Below are 15,706 nucleotides of genomic sequence, written 5' to 3'. Positions count from 1 at the left end.
AGGATGCTCGGGGCTGGTGCACTGGGATGACCCAGAGGGATGATACGGGGAGGGAAGTGGGAGGGAGGTTCAGGATGGGGAACAGATGTACACCTGTGGTGGATTCATGTCAATGCATGGCAAAAGCAATACAATATTGTAAAGTAATTAGCCTCCAATTAAAATAAATAAATTTATATTAAAATAAAATAAAAGCAGTGCTTCCTTTTGCACACTTGATTTCACTCTCCAGAATGTCTGGCTCTGGGTGACTGACCACACCATCCTATTAATCCAGTATATTAAGATTTTTTTGTACATTTTTTGTACATTTCTAATCTCTTGAATCTATTCATAACCTCTACTACATATTCATAGGGGATTTAAGTCATACCTGGTTGGCCTAGTGGTTTTCCCCACTTTCTTTAGTTTAAGCCTGAAGTTTGCTATGAGAAGCGGATGATCTGAACTACAGTCAGCTCCAGTTTGCTTACTGTATACAGCCTCTCCATCTTCGGCCACAAGGAATGTAATCAATTTGATTGCAGTATTGACCATCTGGTGATGTCTTTGTAAATCGTCTCTTGTGTTGTTGAAAAAGTGTTTGCTATGGCCAGTACATTCTCTTGGCAGAATTCAGTTGGCCTTTGCCCTGCTTCATTTTGTTCTCCAAGGCCAAACTTGCCTATTACTCCAGGTATCTCTTGACTTCCTACTTTTGCATTTCAATCCCCAACGATGAGTAGAACATCTGTTTTTGGTGTGCGTTCTAGGAGGTCTTCTAGGTCTTCATAGAACTGATCAACTTCTCAACTGATCAATTGATCAGCTTCTTCGGAATTGGTGGTAGGGGCATAGACTTGAATTATTATTATATTGAATGGTTTGCCTTGGACATGAACCAAGATCATGTTCATTTGCTTTAAAATGAAGTCTATGTTCAAACATATGTCCATACATTTAAAAACTTTATTTAGTCTGCCTAATTCCTAAATGGTGTAGTTGAGAAAATTTTTGTTCTAGAAACAACAGGAAGCCTAAATAGTTCTATACTTGTCCTCCCAGAAAGAAAAGTCCAGGGCAAATCTTTCAAGGTATATAATACCCCATCTCTTCCTGTAATATGTAAATAAAGGCAGTAACTCTTGTGTAGGCAGTAAAACTTGGACATGAGGACAGTGACAGTATAAGAAAGGGAAATCATAACTTCATTTTGTTCATGAACAAAGATGTAAATATTCTAAGCAAAATATTAGCAATCCAAAACTTTTATAATGTAGAAAAGTTGATGATACACCATAACCACTTAAAATTTGTTCTTTCAAATGCAAGTGGATTATAATGTTAGAAAAGTCATGAGTCTAATTCACTATATTAACAGGTCAAAAGCAAAAAATTATGATCAGCTCAACAGGGATAGAAAAAGTATTTGATGATATTCAGTACCTAGGTATGATTAAAAACTCTTAACTAGGGATAAAAAAAGAGTTTATTTAAGCTAATAAAGGATGCCTACAAAACATCTTTAGAAACATTATATTCAAATGTGAGATTTTATAAGAATTCCCTTTAAAACCAGGAATGATACAAGAAAGTCTATAGGTACTCAGCACAGTGAGAAGAGAAACATGTATAAAAACTAGAAACAAATCCTTTTGAAGGTGACTGGTTACACAGAGAATTTAAGATCTACAGAATAAGAAAAATTAACAAGATTTTTGGATATAGGCTCCATATGCAAAAACCAATAGCCTTTCTATACACTGGTAGTAATTAAACTAATTTTTAAAAAATGTCATTTACAATAGAAATAAAATATAAGACATTTAAAAAGTCAAAAAGATGTACAAGACTTTTATGAGAAAATTATACTTTACTGAAAGATAAATGAAGAGCTAGGTAAGCAGAAAGTAGACCATATTCATAGATAAGAAGATTCAAATAACCATAAAGATGTCAATAAATTGAAGACTGAATTCAATTCCAATCAAGAAGTCCCAATAAGGTTTTTCAAGTAACCCGACAAGCTGAATCAGAAATTTATACATAAAAGCACCAAGTTAAGAACAGCCCATTTAAGACTTATTAATAACATATAATAGTCAATGTATGGAAATGGTCCAGGGATAGAAAAATTAATCAATAAAACAGAAAAAGGGAAGATCACAAATAGACCCACATATATGGAACTTTTATATGACAGAGATGGCAACATAGACCAGTGAGGCAGGAGAGAGAATGGTGCTAGGATAGCAAGTCAGTCGAATAAAGTGAAACTGCATTCCTACTTCATATAACATATGAAAAAGAAATCAATATATGTTTATAAGTCTTAATGGAAAAGTAAAATGTTTAGAAGAAAAGCACAGGAGAGTTGTTTTAATAATGTTGGGGTCAGGAAGAATTTTTTGAACCAGACGAAAAGTGCCTGAAATAAGACTGATATATTCAACAATATAAACATCCTCAAAAAAGTGCCAAAACATGCCAAAAACTAGAAAATGGTATTTTTAACATGCATTAAATAATCAGTATCTTAATCTATAAAGATCCCTTATGGATAAACAACCCATTAAAACATGAGGAACAGAAATAATCACTTCTCAGAAGCAAAACAGAAATGGCTGATAAACATATGAAAACTTCTTTAATCTCACTACTAATCAGTAAAAACCTTGATGACCTCTTGACAGGCAAACATAAAGAAGTGCTGGTAATTATAAAATCTTTTCTACTGGTAATGGGAGAGTAACTTGGTACTGTCACTTCAGCAAATAATTTATCACAAAATCACACAAAAGCCAAAGATGCAGCATATCCACTCCAAGGTATACACCCTACAGCGAATTTTCTCAAAGCGTGGTAAATTCAACATGGTGGGCTATGACTCAGTTTTAAAAACAAGAGGGTGGAAGGGAATACACAGCAAGAGTTAGTACTGTTTCATGAAAACATTTGTTTCCTAACAGCATTAACTCACTAGGTGAAATGTTCCCCTCCTCTCATAAACTCACATATATAAAATCTAACATTCATTAAAAGAAAACTCACTGTGCTCACTGCATATGTCACATAAATCAGTCTAAAAGCAGATGCAGTTTTACATCTAAAGACTGGAAACTTGCATCTTAAATTCAGTCTAATGCTTAAAACCAAAGCATCACACTGAGTTATCCTCAACAGCAACAGGCTGATTAATGATCAGACATGTAACACCAGCAATCCAACAGGAGGAGACTGGTAACCTAAGCTGCATGTATGTACAGAGAATGAGGGGTTTATGTCACTAAAGCCATATCCCCAAACTGCATGGCTTTGGCAAGGTTCAAAGTCTTCAAAGGAAAGAAAACCTCGTTTATAGTTACGGATGCACTGCTGATACCATTCAGGTAGTAGCTGTTAGATCTCAAGAGTCTCAGGAACTTTTAACACAGTTTTTTAAAAAGAGAAAATGTGATTAAATATCAAAATTAAAAATCTGATGTAAAATTATCCCTGAATAAAAGTGATGCTTAGAAAAATGTAAACAAGAATAAATGTAACTACTTGTGTAGTTAGGAACAAATAAATTGCACAAGCACAGAAAAGGGAAATTTTGGTCTACAGCCTTGAAATCTTCAAAAAGGTTCTGGGTTTTAGCTGACCACCTACTAACTGGGATGAGCCAGCCTGAAGTGGCAGCTAGGACCGCATCTCAGGTTCTGTATTAACAGAGGAGTCCTGATCAAAGCCAAGCTGCCACTGCCACTTCCACCACCATCATATTTACCAGACCACTGCAATGTCTTGCATCTCTGCCCACTTCCAGCTCAGTACACAAAGAGTACAGTAATCTCTGAAAAAGAATCTTGGGTATCAGCCCTTTGCTTAACATCCTATATTGGCTTCTCACTTGACAATCTCTCTCCTGGACCAAACTTTAGACGGGGTTCCTCTTAGCCTTCTTTTCAACTAGGCATCAGCTAGGCCCTGTCCTTGGCCTGGGAAACCAGTCTAAGCAAAAAATCCTGCTAAGACACTTATTACCACTGCCCCTCCATCATCTCATCCTACCCCCCAATATCTGATTACCCTTGGTATCAAATCCAGCTCCTCTTCCGTCACTCTTGATGTCTTCTTGGTCTGCCTTAAGTAACATTCTTTTTAGGGCAGTTTAGAGAGAATTCCCCTACCCTGATGTCTCCTCTCAGTAATTTTCCACCCAGTAACCACCCCAATCTCTTTGGTCATAAATCCCTGTTTGTTCTTATTGTACTTGGAGTTGAGTACAACATCCTTCCACCCCCCAACCGTTATTCTCACTATCCTCTTTCATAGGCTCCAGTTGTTTTTCCTTCATAGTGTTTCCTGAAGTAACTAACTATATATTTGTGTCTTCATTTAATTCCTAACCAAGCTGTAAGTTCCATGAGTTCTACATCTGTTACATGTATTATGATATACCTATCTACTAGCACATACTAGGTGTTCAATACGTATTTGTCAAATAAACATCTCATGAATTTATTATTTCAAATAGCCAGGCAGCTCCCTGTTACTGCAAGGGTGTTAAGAAGAGACTCGTTTGGTGCCGATGTCATCTAAGTGGTTCTGTATTGCATGAAAGGCAATGTAGCTAACCCTAGGGTGTATGTCTACACTGATCCTCCAAGTCATTCCACCCATCTACATCCCCATCTATCAGCAATCAAGTCTTGTTGATTCTCCACTGGATTCTCTTATTATCTTTCCTTTCTATTTCAATTCCACACCCCTCTTTTTCAGCTTATCTCACAAACAAACTATTCTAATAACATAATTTATTTCCCCTTCTGGACTCTTCTCCTAATGAATCCTGCATAGTATTTTAAAATTAATCTTTCTAAAATGCCAGTCTTCAAATGTTTCCTGCTGAAAAACATCCAGTGGTTCATTCATAGAGTAAATGAAATCTTAGGTTCAACATAACTTTGCAGGCTTTATTTCCTTTCTGTCCTACATGAATGAATAACAAGGCCAACTAACTTACATATAACTAGAATAAACACTGCTATTTGTTGCTCTTATTTCATGCCCAATGCTGTTTCCCCACCTAGACTATCTTCTCAAGTCTTAGATCCGATTTTGCCTTTAACTTGCTATGTGATTTGAGGAAGTTAATCTCTGCAGATTCTGGTTTCCAATCATAAAAGAATGTTGATTAAAAGATTTCTAAGGTTCCCCCTCCCCCTACAACTTTACCAGTTTTCTATTTAGGGTAAATAATGTAAAAGAAACTAACTCTTATGTGTGGATTATAAAAACGTGTTTTTTAAGTATTCAAACTTGACTATGAACTACATGAGGGTAGGGACTCTGTGTTATACTTTTTGTCCTACATATAGCACTTAACACACTGCAGAGAAATGACACTTACATCTGTTTAAGTAAAACCAAACTTAAAGAATTAAAACCAAACATACTTACTCTCCCATAGTCCATGGTGGACAGCAACACAAAGGAGGGAAATGTTTCTGCTGATCTTTGGCTTCAATGATTAATACCAGATTCGGATAGCGGTTAGTTAGATAATTGGTAAGGAATCCCATGAAGTTGTAAATGACATAAGCTTCATAACATTCTCTGCAGGTATCCACATATATTGCAATGCTGGGATATTTCAAAGCTATCCACTATGAAGAAGCACAGATGTTAAAAACAGTTGTTTTAACAGATGTTAAAAACAATAAAAGGAATTACTACTGCAATTCACGGCACTCGCAATAGGCCTATTTTAAAACTTCAGTTGTCTTGTCACATACCTGTATCAAACTTACTAAATTTTATCGTTATGAGGGCTACCAGGTAATCAGTGAAATGAAATTTTAAAAGCAATAAACATCTTGCATACTGGTAAACAAAAACATTTGTGTTGGGGGGTAAACAATGAATATGAAGAGAAAAGTTATATTATGTACTTGAGTTCTTCAATATAAATATAATCCAAAACTTCTTGACATGACCATAGAAAAATGATGTTAAAGACATTTTCTTTATATTTAATCATATTAAAGCAGTTATTTGTAACAATTACATATACTAGGATCCACTGGGGAAGATTTCTGTTTTGGTCCAAATAAATATTGTAATAAATAAAAAGGATGATAAGGTAATTTTAAGTATTACAATCTTTAGAGGAATAAGAACAACTCATTTGAAATTTTAAAACATCTGCCTTTTCTATGGTTATACTTTATATCTTCTTCCTTAACATTAAAAACACTTATTAACCTAACTCCTTACTGCCAAATAACATTACTTTTATTATGTTAATTATAGTTAGTATCACAAAACAAGTTTTTAGTTAATGAGTTAAAATGAAGCATACTTACACTATCCAAACTGTATATGGGTACCATCCAAAGAATCCTATTTAGAAAGCAAAAAACATAAATTTAAAACATTTTACATGATTAAAAAAATTTTAACTTACATTTTATGAGATTAGCCAATACAACACTAGTAGAACCAACATGTAAGGACTCACCTGATTATGGGTTTCTGGAGTTCAGGTTGTGTATAATGCACTAAGTGTTGCAGTATCACCCAAAGCGAGATAGGTATAGTCAACAGCAAAAAGATCCCAGCAATAAACCAAGCCTTGGTGTGTATTCCAACCTTTAGGAAGCAAAGAACATATTAGTATAATTCTCTGATATTAAAGCTAAACAGGTAAACATGATTTCTGTATTTTTTAAAATTTTAATTTATTTATTACTGAGGCTCAGTATTTTCCAAATAACTAGTGGGTATTTTTATTTCTTCTTCAATAACAGCCTATTTGTGCTTTTATGGAAAGAGGGGGTGGATTTTTCCTCATATGGTCTTTAGTTATACAGCACTGCATAGATTAAGCATACTAATCCCACGTCATTTCCCTCAGACTGTTATTGGTCTTTTATATTTTTCTGATTAAGGATGTACAGAAATTTTAGAATTTTCTAGAAGTCAAATCTAAAACTCTTCTGGTTTATTCCTCTGCTTTTATGTTGGGATAAAATTTACCAAAGTTTTCTGCAAATTTTACTGTTACTCAAAATATGAACAGAACACTTATTGAGTGCTGTTTGCCTGATAACCTTGCTAAGTTCTTTACATGCATCATGTCTTTTAATCCTCCCATTGGCTAAGGCACTGCCAGTGTCCAAGTGACCCGTCCAGAGGACCCATGCTAACACAGATTGCCCCTGTAAGAGCACACAGGGCTTCCCACGTGGTGCAGTGGTAAAGAATCTGCCTGCCAATACAGGAGGTGCATGATATGCAGGCTTGATGCCTGAATAGGGAGAATCCCCTGGAGGAGGAAATGGCAACCCACTCCAGTATTCTTGCTTGGAAAATTCCATGGACAGAGGAGCCTGGCAGGCTACAGTTCATGGGGTCGCAGAGCTGGACACGACCAAGCACACGTGCATGTCTCTTATACACAATATTATCAGCTCAGGACAAGACATTTTCAAAAGATCTAATTTCTTTTTAAGGTCAATATCTGATCAATATCTTTTTCCTTTAAAAGCTCAGTGTCTAAAAATATAATCTGAACTGCTTCATCCTAAGGCAGAGCTAAAGTAATCCCCTCATTTTCTGGTAAAAAAAAAAAAATTTTATTTGAACCCCTGTTCTATCTGAGGAGCCCTCCAGAATAAATTTTATTCCTTGTACTCCTGAATGTGAATCCTTTTAACTAAAAAAAAAAAAGCAAATGCTAGCTTTTTAAAGCAAAAAAGCTGGGAATTTATTTTTAGTATTTGAGGAGTTTGAGCAGTTAATGAAAATAGAACTGAAGTCCACAACTTCTATCTTTTGCTGTTTAGAACAAGATTTTTTTTTCATCAAGAGTCAAAGATTACAGAGGTAGAAAAGTATAGAGAACAAATGTATTTTTATAACAATGAATTTCTACATTCAACTGTATGGAAAACTTGAAAAGCAGATTAAAAAGTCTTGCTGAATGCTGGAAATTAATAAAGCAGTAAGTCAAAAGTGAATATGCAGAGGTGCAGATTCTAAAAAGAATGTCTGAGCAATAATGTTCCAGAGATTTTTGCTTGGCTCAATTTCATTTAAAATTCAGTACTGGGCTTCCCTGTGGCTCAGTGGTAAAGAAGCTGCCTGCCAATGCAGGAGACTCGTGTTCGATCCCTGAGTCAAGGAGACACCCTGGAGAAGGAAATGGCAACTCACTCCAGTATTCTTGCCTGGGAAATCCCAAGGACAGAGGGGACTGGAGAGCTACACAGTCCATGGGGTCACAAAAGAGTTGGCTATGACTTAGCAATTAAACAACCACTCATTTTAATGATGGCAATAATAGTAATATACCCTAGATTTTCTTTATTATAAGGTGATCATTAAGAACAGTATTGCCAAGTACTTTTAACGCCTACATTTGTTTTCATGACTGCTTTAGTGCTAAAAGGTAGGACTTGGTGGCAGACTTGAGAGAAAACTGATGTGCTCATGACTAAAGAAAGCCAAGCATCCTCAGTGTGCTGTAAAGAAGAAAGTTCTTCTTCAAATGATCATAAAACAAGTAACTGGAGAACTGACTCATTTCAGTATGGTGATTCCAAACTTTAGAAATCTTGCATGGGAGAGTTAGTACTAGTTTTACACTGCAAGTGGTAATTTCGGTTTAGAAAAGCATCATGCATCCACATTAATGCTACGAATTTGAATCACTGGTCTTAGAACTGTTTTGGTTCTTGAGCTATTTAAAAAGCTGTATGCCTAAGAAACTGAACCTATCGTATGTGTATACATGTTTATGTAATGTTATAATAAAATGTAACAAAATGATATATGTTCTACTAAAGTAATATTATAAAATAAGATCTTACTCTAGGTATCTGCACAAATTATTAATGATTATTACATTTAATTTACATTTCTCTCTAAATAAATTATTCACACTTGAGACACTGGTAGAAGGATGTAATTAATAATATTAAACTATCAGCCACTTTTGGGCTCAGAAAAAAGGAGACAAGTAGTGTAGATTTTTTTCCTAAGGTAATTTGAAGAAAGCAGAGAGGAAAGAAAAAACCATTATAAGACCAGCATCCAGCAGTGAGTCAGCTGTCCCTCAGCCAGCGGCCTTCGGAGCAGAGAGAAGAGGGACACAGGAGGGTGTTTTCTGGGCTCACTTCTCAGGGAGAAGCAGGGAGCACTGCCAGAGAGTGGCTACTCGCGACACAAGACTAGCAGGGCAGTGCGGTGTCCCGGGGGCATGTTCCTTGCATGACCTTTATATATGTTAATACACGCTCAGCCCAGCAAGAGTGCCACAGATGGCGGCAGAGAGTGGCCTGGCCGCTCCAGTCCTGAGTGTATTCCTCATGGGCATGGGACAGGCTAGCCGAACCCCCAGTTTTCTACCACCTCAATCCCCACTGACTTCTCACAGCGTGAGCATTTTGACTATAATGTTTAAAAGGTAAGTATTTTTTTTTCATACAATACTGGCTCGAAACATGTCAACTACTTTTTCCAGTGCTTAATCAGATGCAAATAACTTTGCTTTATGTGCTCAGTTGTGAACCTAATCCCAATGAAAATGCTATCCAAAAACGCTATCACACTGCTGCCCCACTATAACAATAACAACAGCAAATAAATATCAAATAAACAGCAATAACAACAGTGCTATTTTTAAAACAACAGTGGTAATTCGGGGCTTACTGAGTTCCTACTATGTGCTGGGGACAGTGTGAAGCATTTTAAAGACATAAACTCATCCAGTAAATAATGAGAATGAGTGATCAATAAGTACTTAGCACGGTGTCACTTTATCCACTTATGAGTCTCAGTTTTCCCATCTGTAAAATGGGGCTAATTCCTGTTTCAGGGCTTTAAAGAAGATTAAAGAAAATTACACCTTATCTTAGGGACATGCTGTAGTTAGTGTTTCTAACATTTTAACAACAAAACACAATGGCAGGGGAAAGTGAAAGTGAAGTCGCTCAGTCGTGTCCGCCTCTTTGCGGCCCCATGGACAGTAGTAGCCTGTCCCTTAATCCACACTCCTTTCCATCTACTGTGCCATTCATTCCCCTGAGTAAAAAAATACTCAAAACAAACAAAATGAACAAAAACCTGTCTTCATATACTGATACCACTTCTTCACTCCACACTTATTTTTAGCTTTTGCCCGGATGCCTCCAGGGTTTCCCTCATAGCTCAGTCGGTAAAGAATCTGCCTGCAATGCAAGAGACCAGGTTCTATCTCTGGGTCGGGAAGATCCCCTGAGAAGGAGGTGTCAACGCACTCCAGTATTCTTGCCTGGAGAAACCCATGGACAGAGGAGGCTGGCAGGCTACAGTCCATGGGGATCGCAAGAGTTGGACACAACTTAGCAGCTAAACCACCACCACCACCGACACTTCCGTCGAAACCAGGATGAGGCTCACAAAGGATCCCCTTACTTGTGAAGACCAATGGACAGCGCAGCAGCACCAGACTTCTCACTGTTTTGTCCTTCTGGAGGAGGGCACGGCAACCCACTCCAGAATTCTTGCCTGGAGAACCCCCACAGACAGAGGAGCCTGGCAGGCTGCAGCCCACGGGGTCGCACAGAGTCAGACACGACTGAAACAGCTTCGCACATGCAGATCTGACGAGCCCATGTGAATGTCTCTCAAATAGCTTGAACTACGTGTCCCAAGCAGAACTCAAGTGCTCTCAAGTCTGAGTTTCCATCTTGGGAACTGGCATCACCATTTACCTTGTTGTTCAAGACTGAAACCTCAGAGTGGTTCTTGACGTCCCCCTTTCTCTCACTGCCTCTCTTCCCCAATCACATCCCCTGTCAAGCTCTGTTTCTTCAATTTCCATGATGCTTAAAATTCACTTTTCCATCTCTATTTCTGCTATCCTGACTTGGGCCGTAAGTCATCATAGCCTGGGCACCCACTACCTCTAAAACATCTTCAAGAGCTTTCTAACTTTTTTCCACTTCCACTTAATTTTCCACAGGCCGGTAGAGTTGTTTTTGGAAGGTGTGCAACAATGCTGCCCCACTTGTTCACTTTTTAGATCTTTTAAAATTTCCTCATAGCACTTCACATCATTTATTGATCTGTTTGTGTTGGTTGTGTTTGCCTCTATCACTAAGTTCCAGGAAAGCAGGAGCCATGTTTCTCTCTCTAACTATACAGAATACAGCAGCACTGGGGCTCAAACAATCAGTTATTAAGTATCAGACATTTGGGCAAAAGGAGAAAACAAGTAAACCATAAATCGTGTTAGATGCTGGTGAGTCCTAAGAAATATAAAGAAGGGAAGAGGATATGAAGAGTTGAGGAAAAGAAGCTTGTTATTTTTAAACAGGGGAGCTGGGTGACACTTAAGTAAAAACCTGAAGGACACAAAGGAACAAAAATACCATCTAGGGAAAGGCATATTATGACATGCCAAGGCCCTAAGGAGGGAGCATGCCCTACATGTTTGAGCAAAGCAAGTACGGAGGAGGCTCAGGAACTAAGGAGAGAAAGTTAGATGAGATGGGGTGGGGGTGGGTTCAGATCACGCTGGGGCTTGGCGCCATAGTCAAGGACATAATGGGTTTTAATCCGGGACTAGCAGTGACTGGAAAACTTCACGAGGACACACACAGCGTGACTTATGTTTTCACTAGATAGTTTGGCTGGTGTGCTCAGGATAGTCCAGGCAGTTCAGGAGGAGAATCTGGCTCAGGGTGTTAGCAGTGGAGATTGTAGATTAAAATATTCCTTCAAAGCTGGTACAGAAAAAGTAGAGTTGACATCAATGATGAAATAAAAATTTGCACTTTAAGGCAAAACAAGGAACACTTTCACACAGAACTTTTTCTCTGCCTTCTGGCGTCCCCCCCTCCCCCCGCCGCCTGGGGTGCAATGTGGGTCTGCACCGTGTTAGCCAGACCTCTCCAGCGGCAGCAGTACTTGCTCAAACATAAAGATCACTTTCCCTCCTTCCGGCCTCTACTTAGAAGACAGCATTCCTTTCTCGATTCTGAAAGGGGTCATGATGACCCAGCACCTGACTTGTAAGTGCAGACATCTCTGGTGAGCTTTATTGTACTTGTTCAGTGGCCAAGTCGTGTCTGACTCTTCGCGACCCCGTGGACTGCAGCACACCAGGCTTCCCTGTCTCTCACCATCTTCTGAAGTTTGCCCAAGTTCATGTCCATTGCTGAGCTTTATGTACAATGCCAACGTTATCACTCCCCTTAAAGATGGTGACTGGAGCTGAAGAGTGGTCAGACATGGGGAGATGTTGGGCTGTAACGAAGTTCAAACTTAAATACTTAACTTATAACCTCAGTAATGTTACTAACTATATTACTTGCATTCATGCCTGTTTATGGTTATTGGTTCTGGCACTACCAAATGTGTCCGAATCTCCGATAAAACTAATGATTAAGCCACTTGAAATGATTGACCCAATATACAGTTATATAAGATCCATGACTGTAACAGTGTAACTTTTTCTTGTGGGAAGAAACAACAAGAGGGAACCATTTCCTGGACACAAGACAGAGGCCCAGAGGCTTTTGGTTACTATTGACAGGACTTAGTTCAGTAACAGTACATTGAATGGCTTAACTTGAAAATCCTCATTTGACCTGAGAACAAGCATTCCCAGTCCCGTGGGACAAACTGGTCGCAAAATGCCTCCCAAACTTTGGTCTAAATTAAGAGCGAAAGGGAAAGGACTGTAAAATAATAAATACTGCCCGTCCAGTTGTTTGAGAATTAAGTCACTAGCCACTGTGGGCGCTGACCTACAATATACCCTGGAAGGAATTCGGGGTGAGGGGGGTGGGGCAGACTCTGTGAAAACTGGCAAAACTGGCCTTCAGACAGTCGGCTGTTTTCAGGAGAAATTTTTTATCCTGGATTCTTGCACCTTTTCATACTTAGAAACCCACTAAATTCACACCTGTTCCTTGTGACTAGTGATCTTCTACCGAGTACTTGACTGCATATGCCTCCTTAGCCAGAATCACACATACACCAGCTTCCCCTGTATCTCTTCAGGACAGAGCTTCAGAGCTCTCTGAGAGGCTGTCTCCCAGGCTCTAATTCTCAGTTTGTCTTGAATAAAATTTTCCATCTCTTTCTTAGATTGACTACTATTTGTCACTGACACCAACAACTAAGAGAAGTCTTAAATTAGGTTATGATACACAGAATTAATCTTTAAAATAGTTCCTATATTTCAGAGTAAGAAATACTCTAGAGAAATACTTAAAAGTAAGGAATCTCTATTAGTATTAAGATGTCTATACGTGAAGTTTGGTAGACAAATTATGGAAATAACCTAAATTTCTAACGGATGAGAAATACTCAAAGTAGTGTAATATTCTAGTAACATTAAAAATAACTATATGGACTATGCTAGTATGGGCAAGTGAACAAAAAAACTGAGTGAACATACAGAAAACAAACATATATTGAATACAATTTGTTTAATTATATAAAAATATTTCCACACAAAAGGCCTCAAATTGCCGTAGTTTTGTCATAACTCTTGTGAAACAGTTGTTTCTAAGTAAAAATAGTCCCTTGGGTTTTATTAACGTCAAACTTGAAAGCTCAACTTTTTTACAAAGTGCTTAGCTAAGCATTTACTTTGGGGTCTCTCAGCTTATAGTACTTTCCTGATGTCATAATAAGAATATGACATCAAAAAACATACAAGGCATTTTCCCTGAAAACTTTGTTGGCTAAGAGCTCAACTTCAAAGTAAGAACAAAGTCGAACCAACTCAATCCTTTAATTCAGGAAGCTGCTGCTAAGTCGCTTCAGTCGTGTCCGACTCTGTGCGACCCCATAGATGGCAGCCCAACAGGCTCCCCCGTCCCTGGGATTCTCGAGGCATGAATACTGGAGTGGGATGCCATTTCCTTCTCCAATGCATCAAAGTGAAAAGTGAAAGTGAAGTCGCTCAGTCGTGTCCGACTCTTAGCGACCCCATGGACTGCAGCCTACCAGGCTCCTCCGTCCATGGGATTTTCCAGGCAAGAGTACAGGAGTGGGTTGCCATTGCCTTCTCCAACTCAAGAAGCTAGTTAAATGCTAATAAAATTCTACACCTGGTCCTTAAGGTAGATCTAATTAAGTTCAGTATTTGAACAGATCAGATTTCAGTAATAAAGTTACTACTTTCCGGAAATGGATGACTGCCTGCAAAACAGCGCTCTCCGAAGCTGCTATAGTAATATATTTTATTTTCTCAGTCCTACCTCCACCAGTAGCACGCTCTGAAACACCATGAACAACTACAAGCCAGACATCGGTTCTGCTATAGGTTCGTTACATGACATTTTTCAGGCTATCAAGCCTGGAGCATCCGGGTAAAAACAGGCTACCTTAGATGGACAGGATGGTAGAAAAAAGGGTAGGTGGCTGATGGTGCGGGACCCTCTTACCTCCAGTTTCTGTAGTTCCCACACGCAGAGGGGAACCGCAACCACTATGGACAACAGGTAGAGAACCACCGCTAAAGGTCGAATCCACCGTCTCCAGTTCCTCCAGGTACAAGTGCAAGGCATGTTTCTGCATAAATCAGCTCCGAGTAGGAAGGAAAAGAAGCTCGAAGTAGATGGTAACGCGGAGCCCTGTTCTTGGGCTGTTTTTTCGTCTCGCATATTACGGAAAAAGAGCCGACAAGCGACTCTACCAGCAGCTTGAACCGCCTCCTCGGCCCACGCTGTGCTTAGTGTTGCTGCTGCCACAAACGCGGCCGCTCACGGGGCTACCGGGGAGCAGTGCGGGCAACATTCTTTCTTCCCCACAAAGCATCGACCCAGTTCTTCCGCGGCGGAATCCCCGGCAGAGCCGCTGCCCTCACCTGGGGATTGCCCAGAGCTCCGCCGGCACCATGGCCTCAAGGGGAGCGGCGCCGAAAGGGACCAGCCTGTAAAGACCCTGCACTCAGTTCTTTTCTGCCCCGCGGCTGCCGGCCTGCTCGCTCTTTTCTTGGGTGGTGGTGTCCCTTCCCTGCGGCGGCTGCAGGCGTCAGTGATGATTCCGCGGATAGATAACAGACGAGAACGCCAACCCACCAGCCTCAGGATTTCTTCACTTGTTCTTTCGGGACATTCCCCCAAGGCGGAACCCAAGGCCAAACCAGGGCTTCCGTTTCCGCCCTCGCTGTCTGAGGTTGGTGATTCGAGGACTGAGCAAGATAGGCCCGCCCCATCCGGCTCACTTCTAGTTCTGTGATTGGTCACTTTTCGGGGGCGGGGCTTCTAGGCACGTACCTAGGTACCAGGGTGGAAGAAGTCGAAATTTTCGGAAGTTGTGCAGCTGGTCCCGGCTGGCTCAGTGGCCCAGGAAGATTCTGCAAGCTGTACAAGTCTTTTGAAAACATTTGAGGAACTCCTACTACACTGTTCTGCTGACTGTATTCCAGCTTTAAGAAAGGCTGTGTAAGAAGCCATTACCTTAGAGCTGAACCTTTCTCTGACCCAAAGATCTGCGATTCTCCCAGGGAGTGGATAGGGGAGTCCGGGGGAATAAGAGGAAATGGAAAACGTCCTCCTAGTTTTGTGTCAATTGCTAAAATCTGGGGGTGGAGCCACTTAGTTGTTTCGGGATCCTCCGAAAGAACATTCTAGGGATAGCTTAACTTTAGAAGCAGTACTGAATGTCTTTTCCGCATTTGGAACTTGGTAAAAACTGGCATATATTTAAGTTTCAAAAGGTTTACGTTACTACTGAC

General features: G+C 39.6%; 1 protein-coding gene across 1 annotated transcript in view; it reads right to left on the bottom strand.

The window, feature by feature from the left end:
- TMEM184C (transmembrane protein 184C) overlaps positions 1-15,115 on the bottom strand; it is a 32,955-nt gene extending 17,840 nt beyond the window's left edge. The window contains exons 1-4 of the mRNA XM_005691199.3: positions 14,412-15,115; positions 6,485-6,615; positions 6,330-6,366; positions 5,425-5,630 (exon numbers count right to left, since the gene is read on the bottom strand). Of these exons, the coding sequence (XP_005691256.3) occupies positions 5,425-5,630; positions 6,330-6,366; positions 6,485-6,615; positions 14,412-14,630 (593 nt within the window). The 5' untranslated portion in view covers positions 14,631-15,115. The remainder of the gene's footprint in view (positions 1-5,424; positions 5,631-6,329; positions 6,367-6,484; positions 6,616-14,411) is intronic.

The sequence above is a fragment of the Capra hircus genome, chromosome 17, assembly GCF_001704415.2.
Source record: "Capra hircus breed San Clemente chromosome 17, ASM170441v1, whole genome shotgun sequence".
NCBI lineage: Eukaryota > Metazoa > Chordata > Mammalia > Artiodactyla > Bovidae > Capra > Capra hircus.
This window is presented reverse-complemented; position numbering and strand designations above follow the sequence as displayed.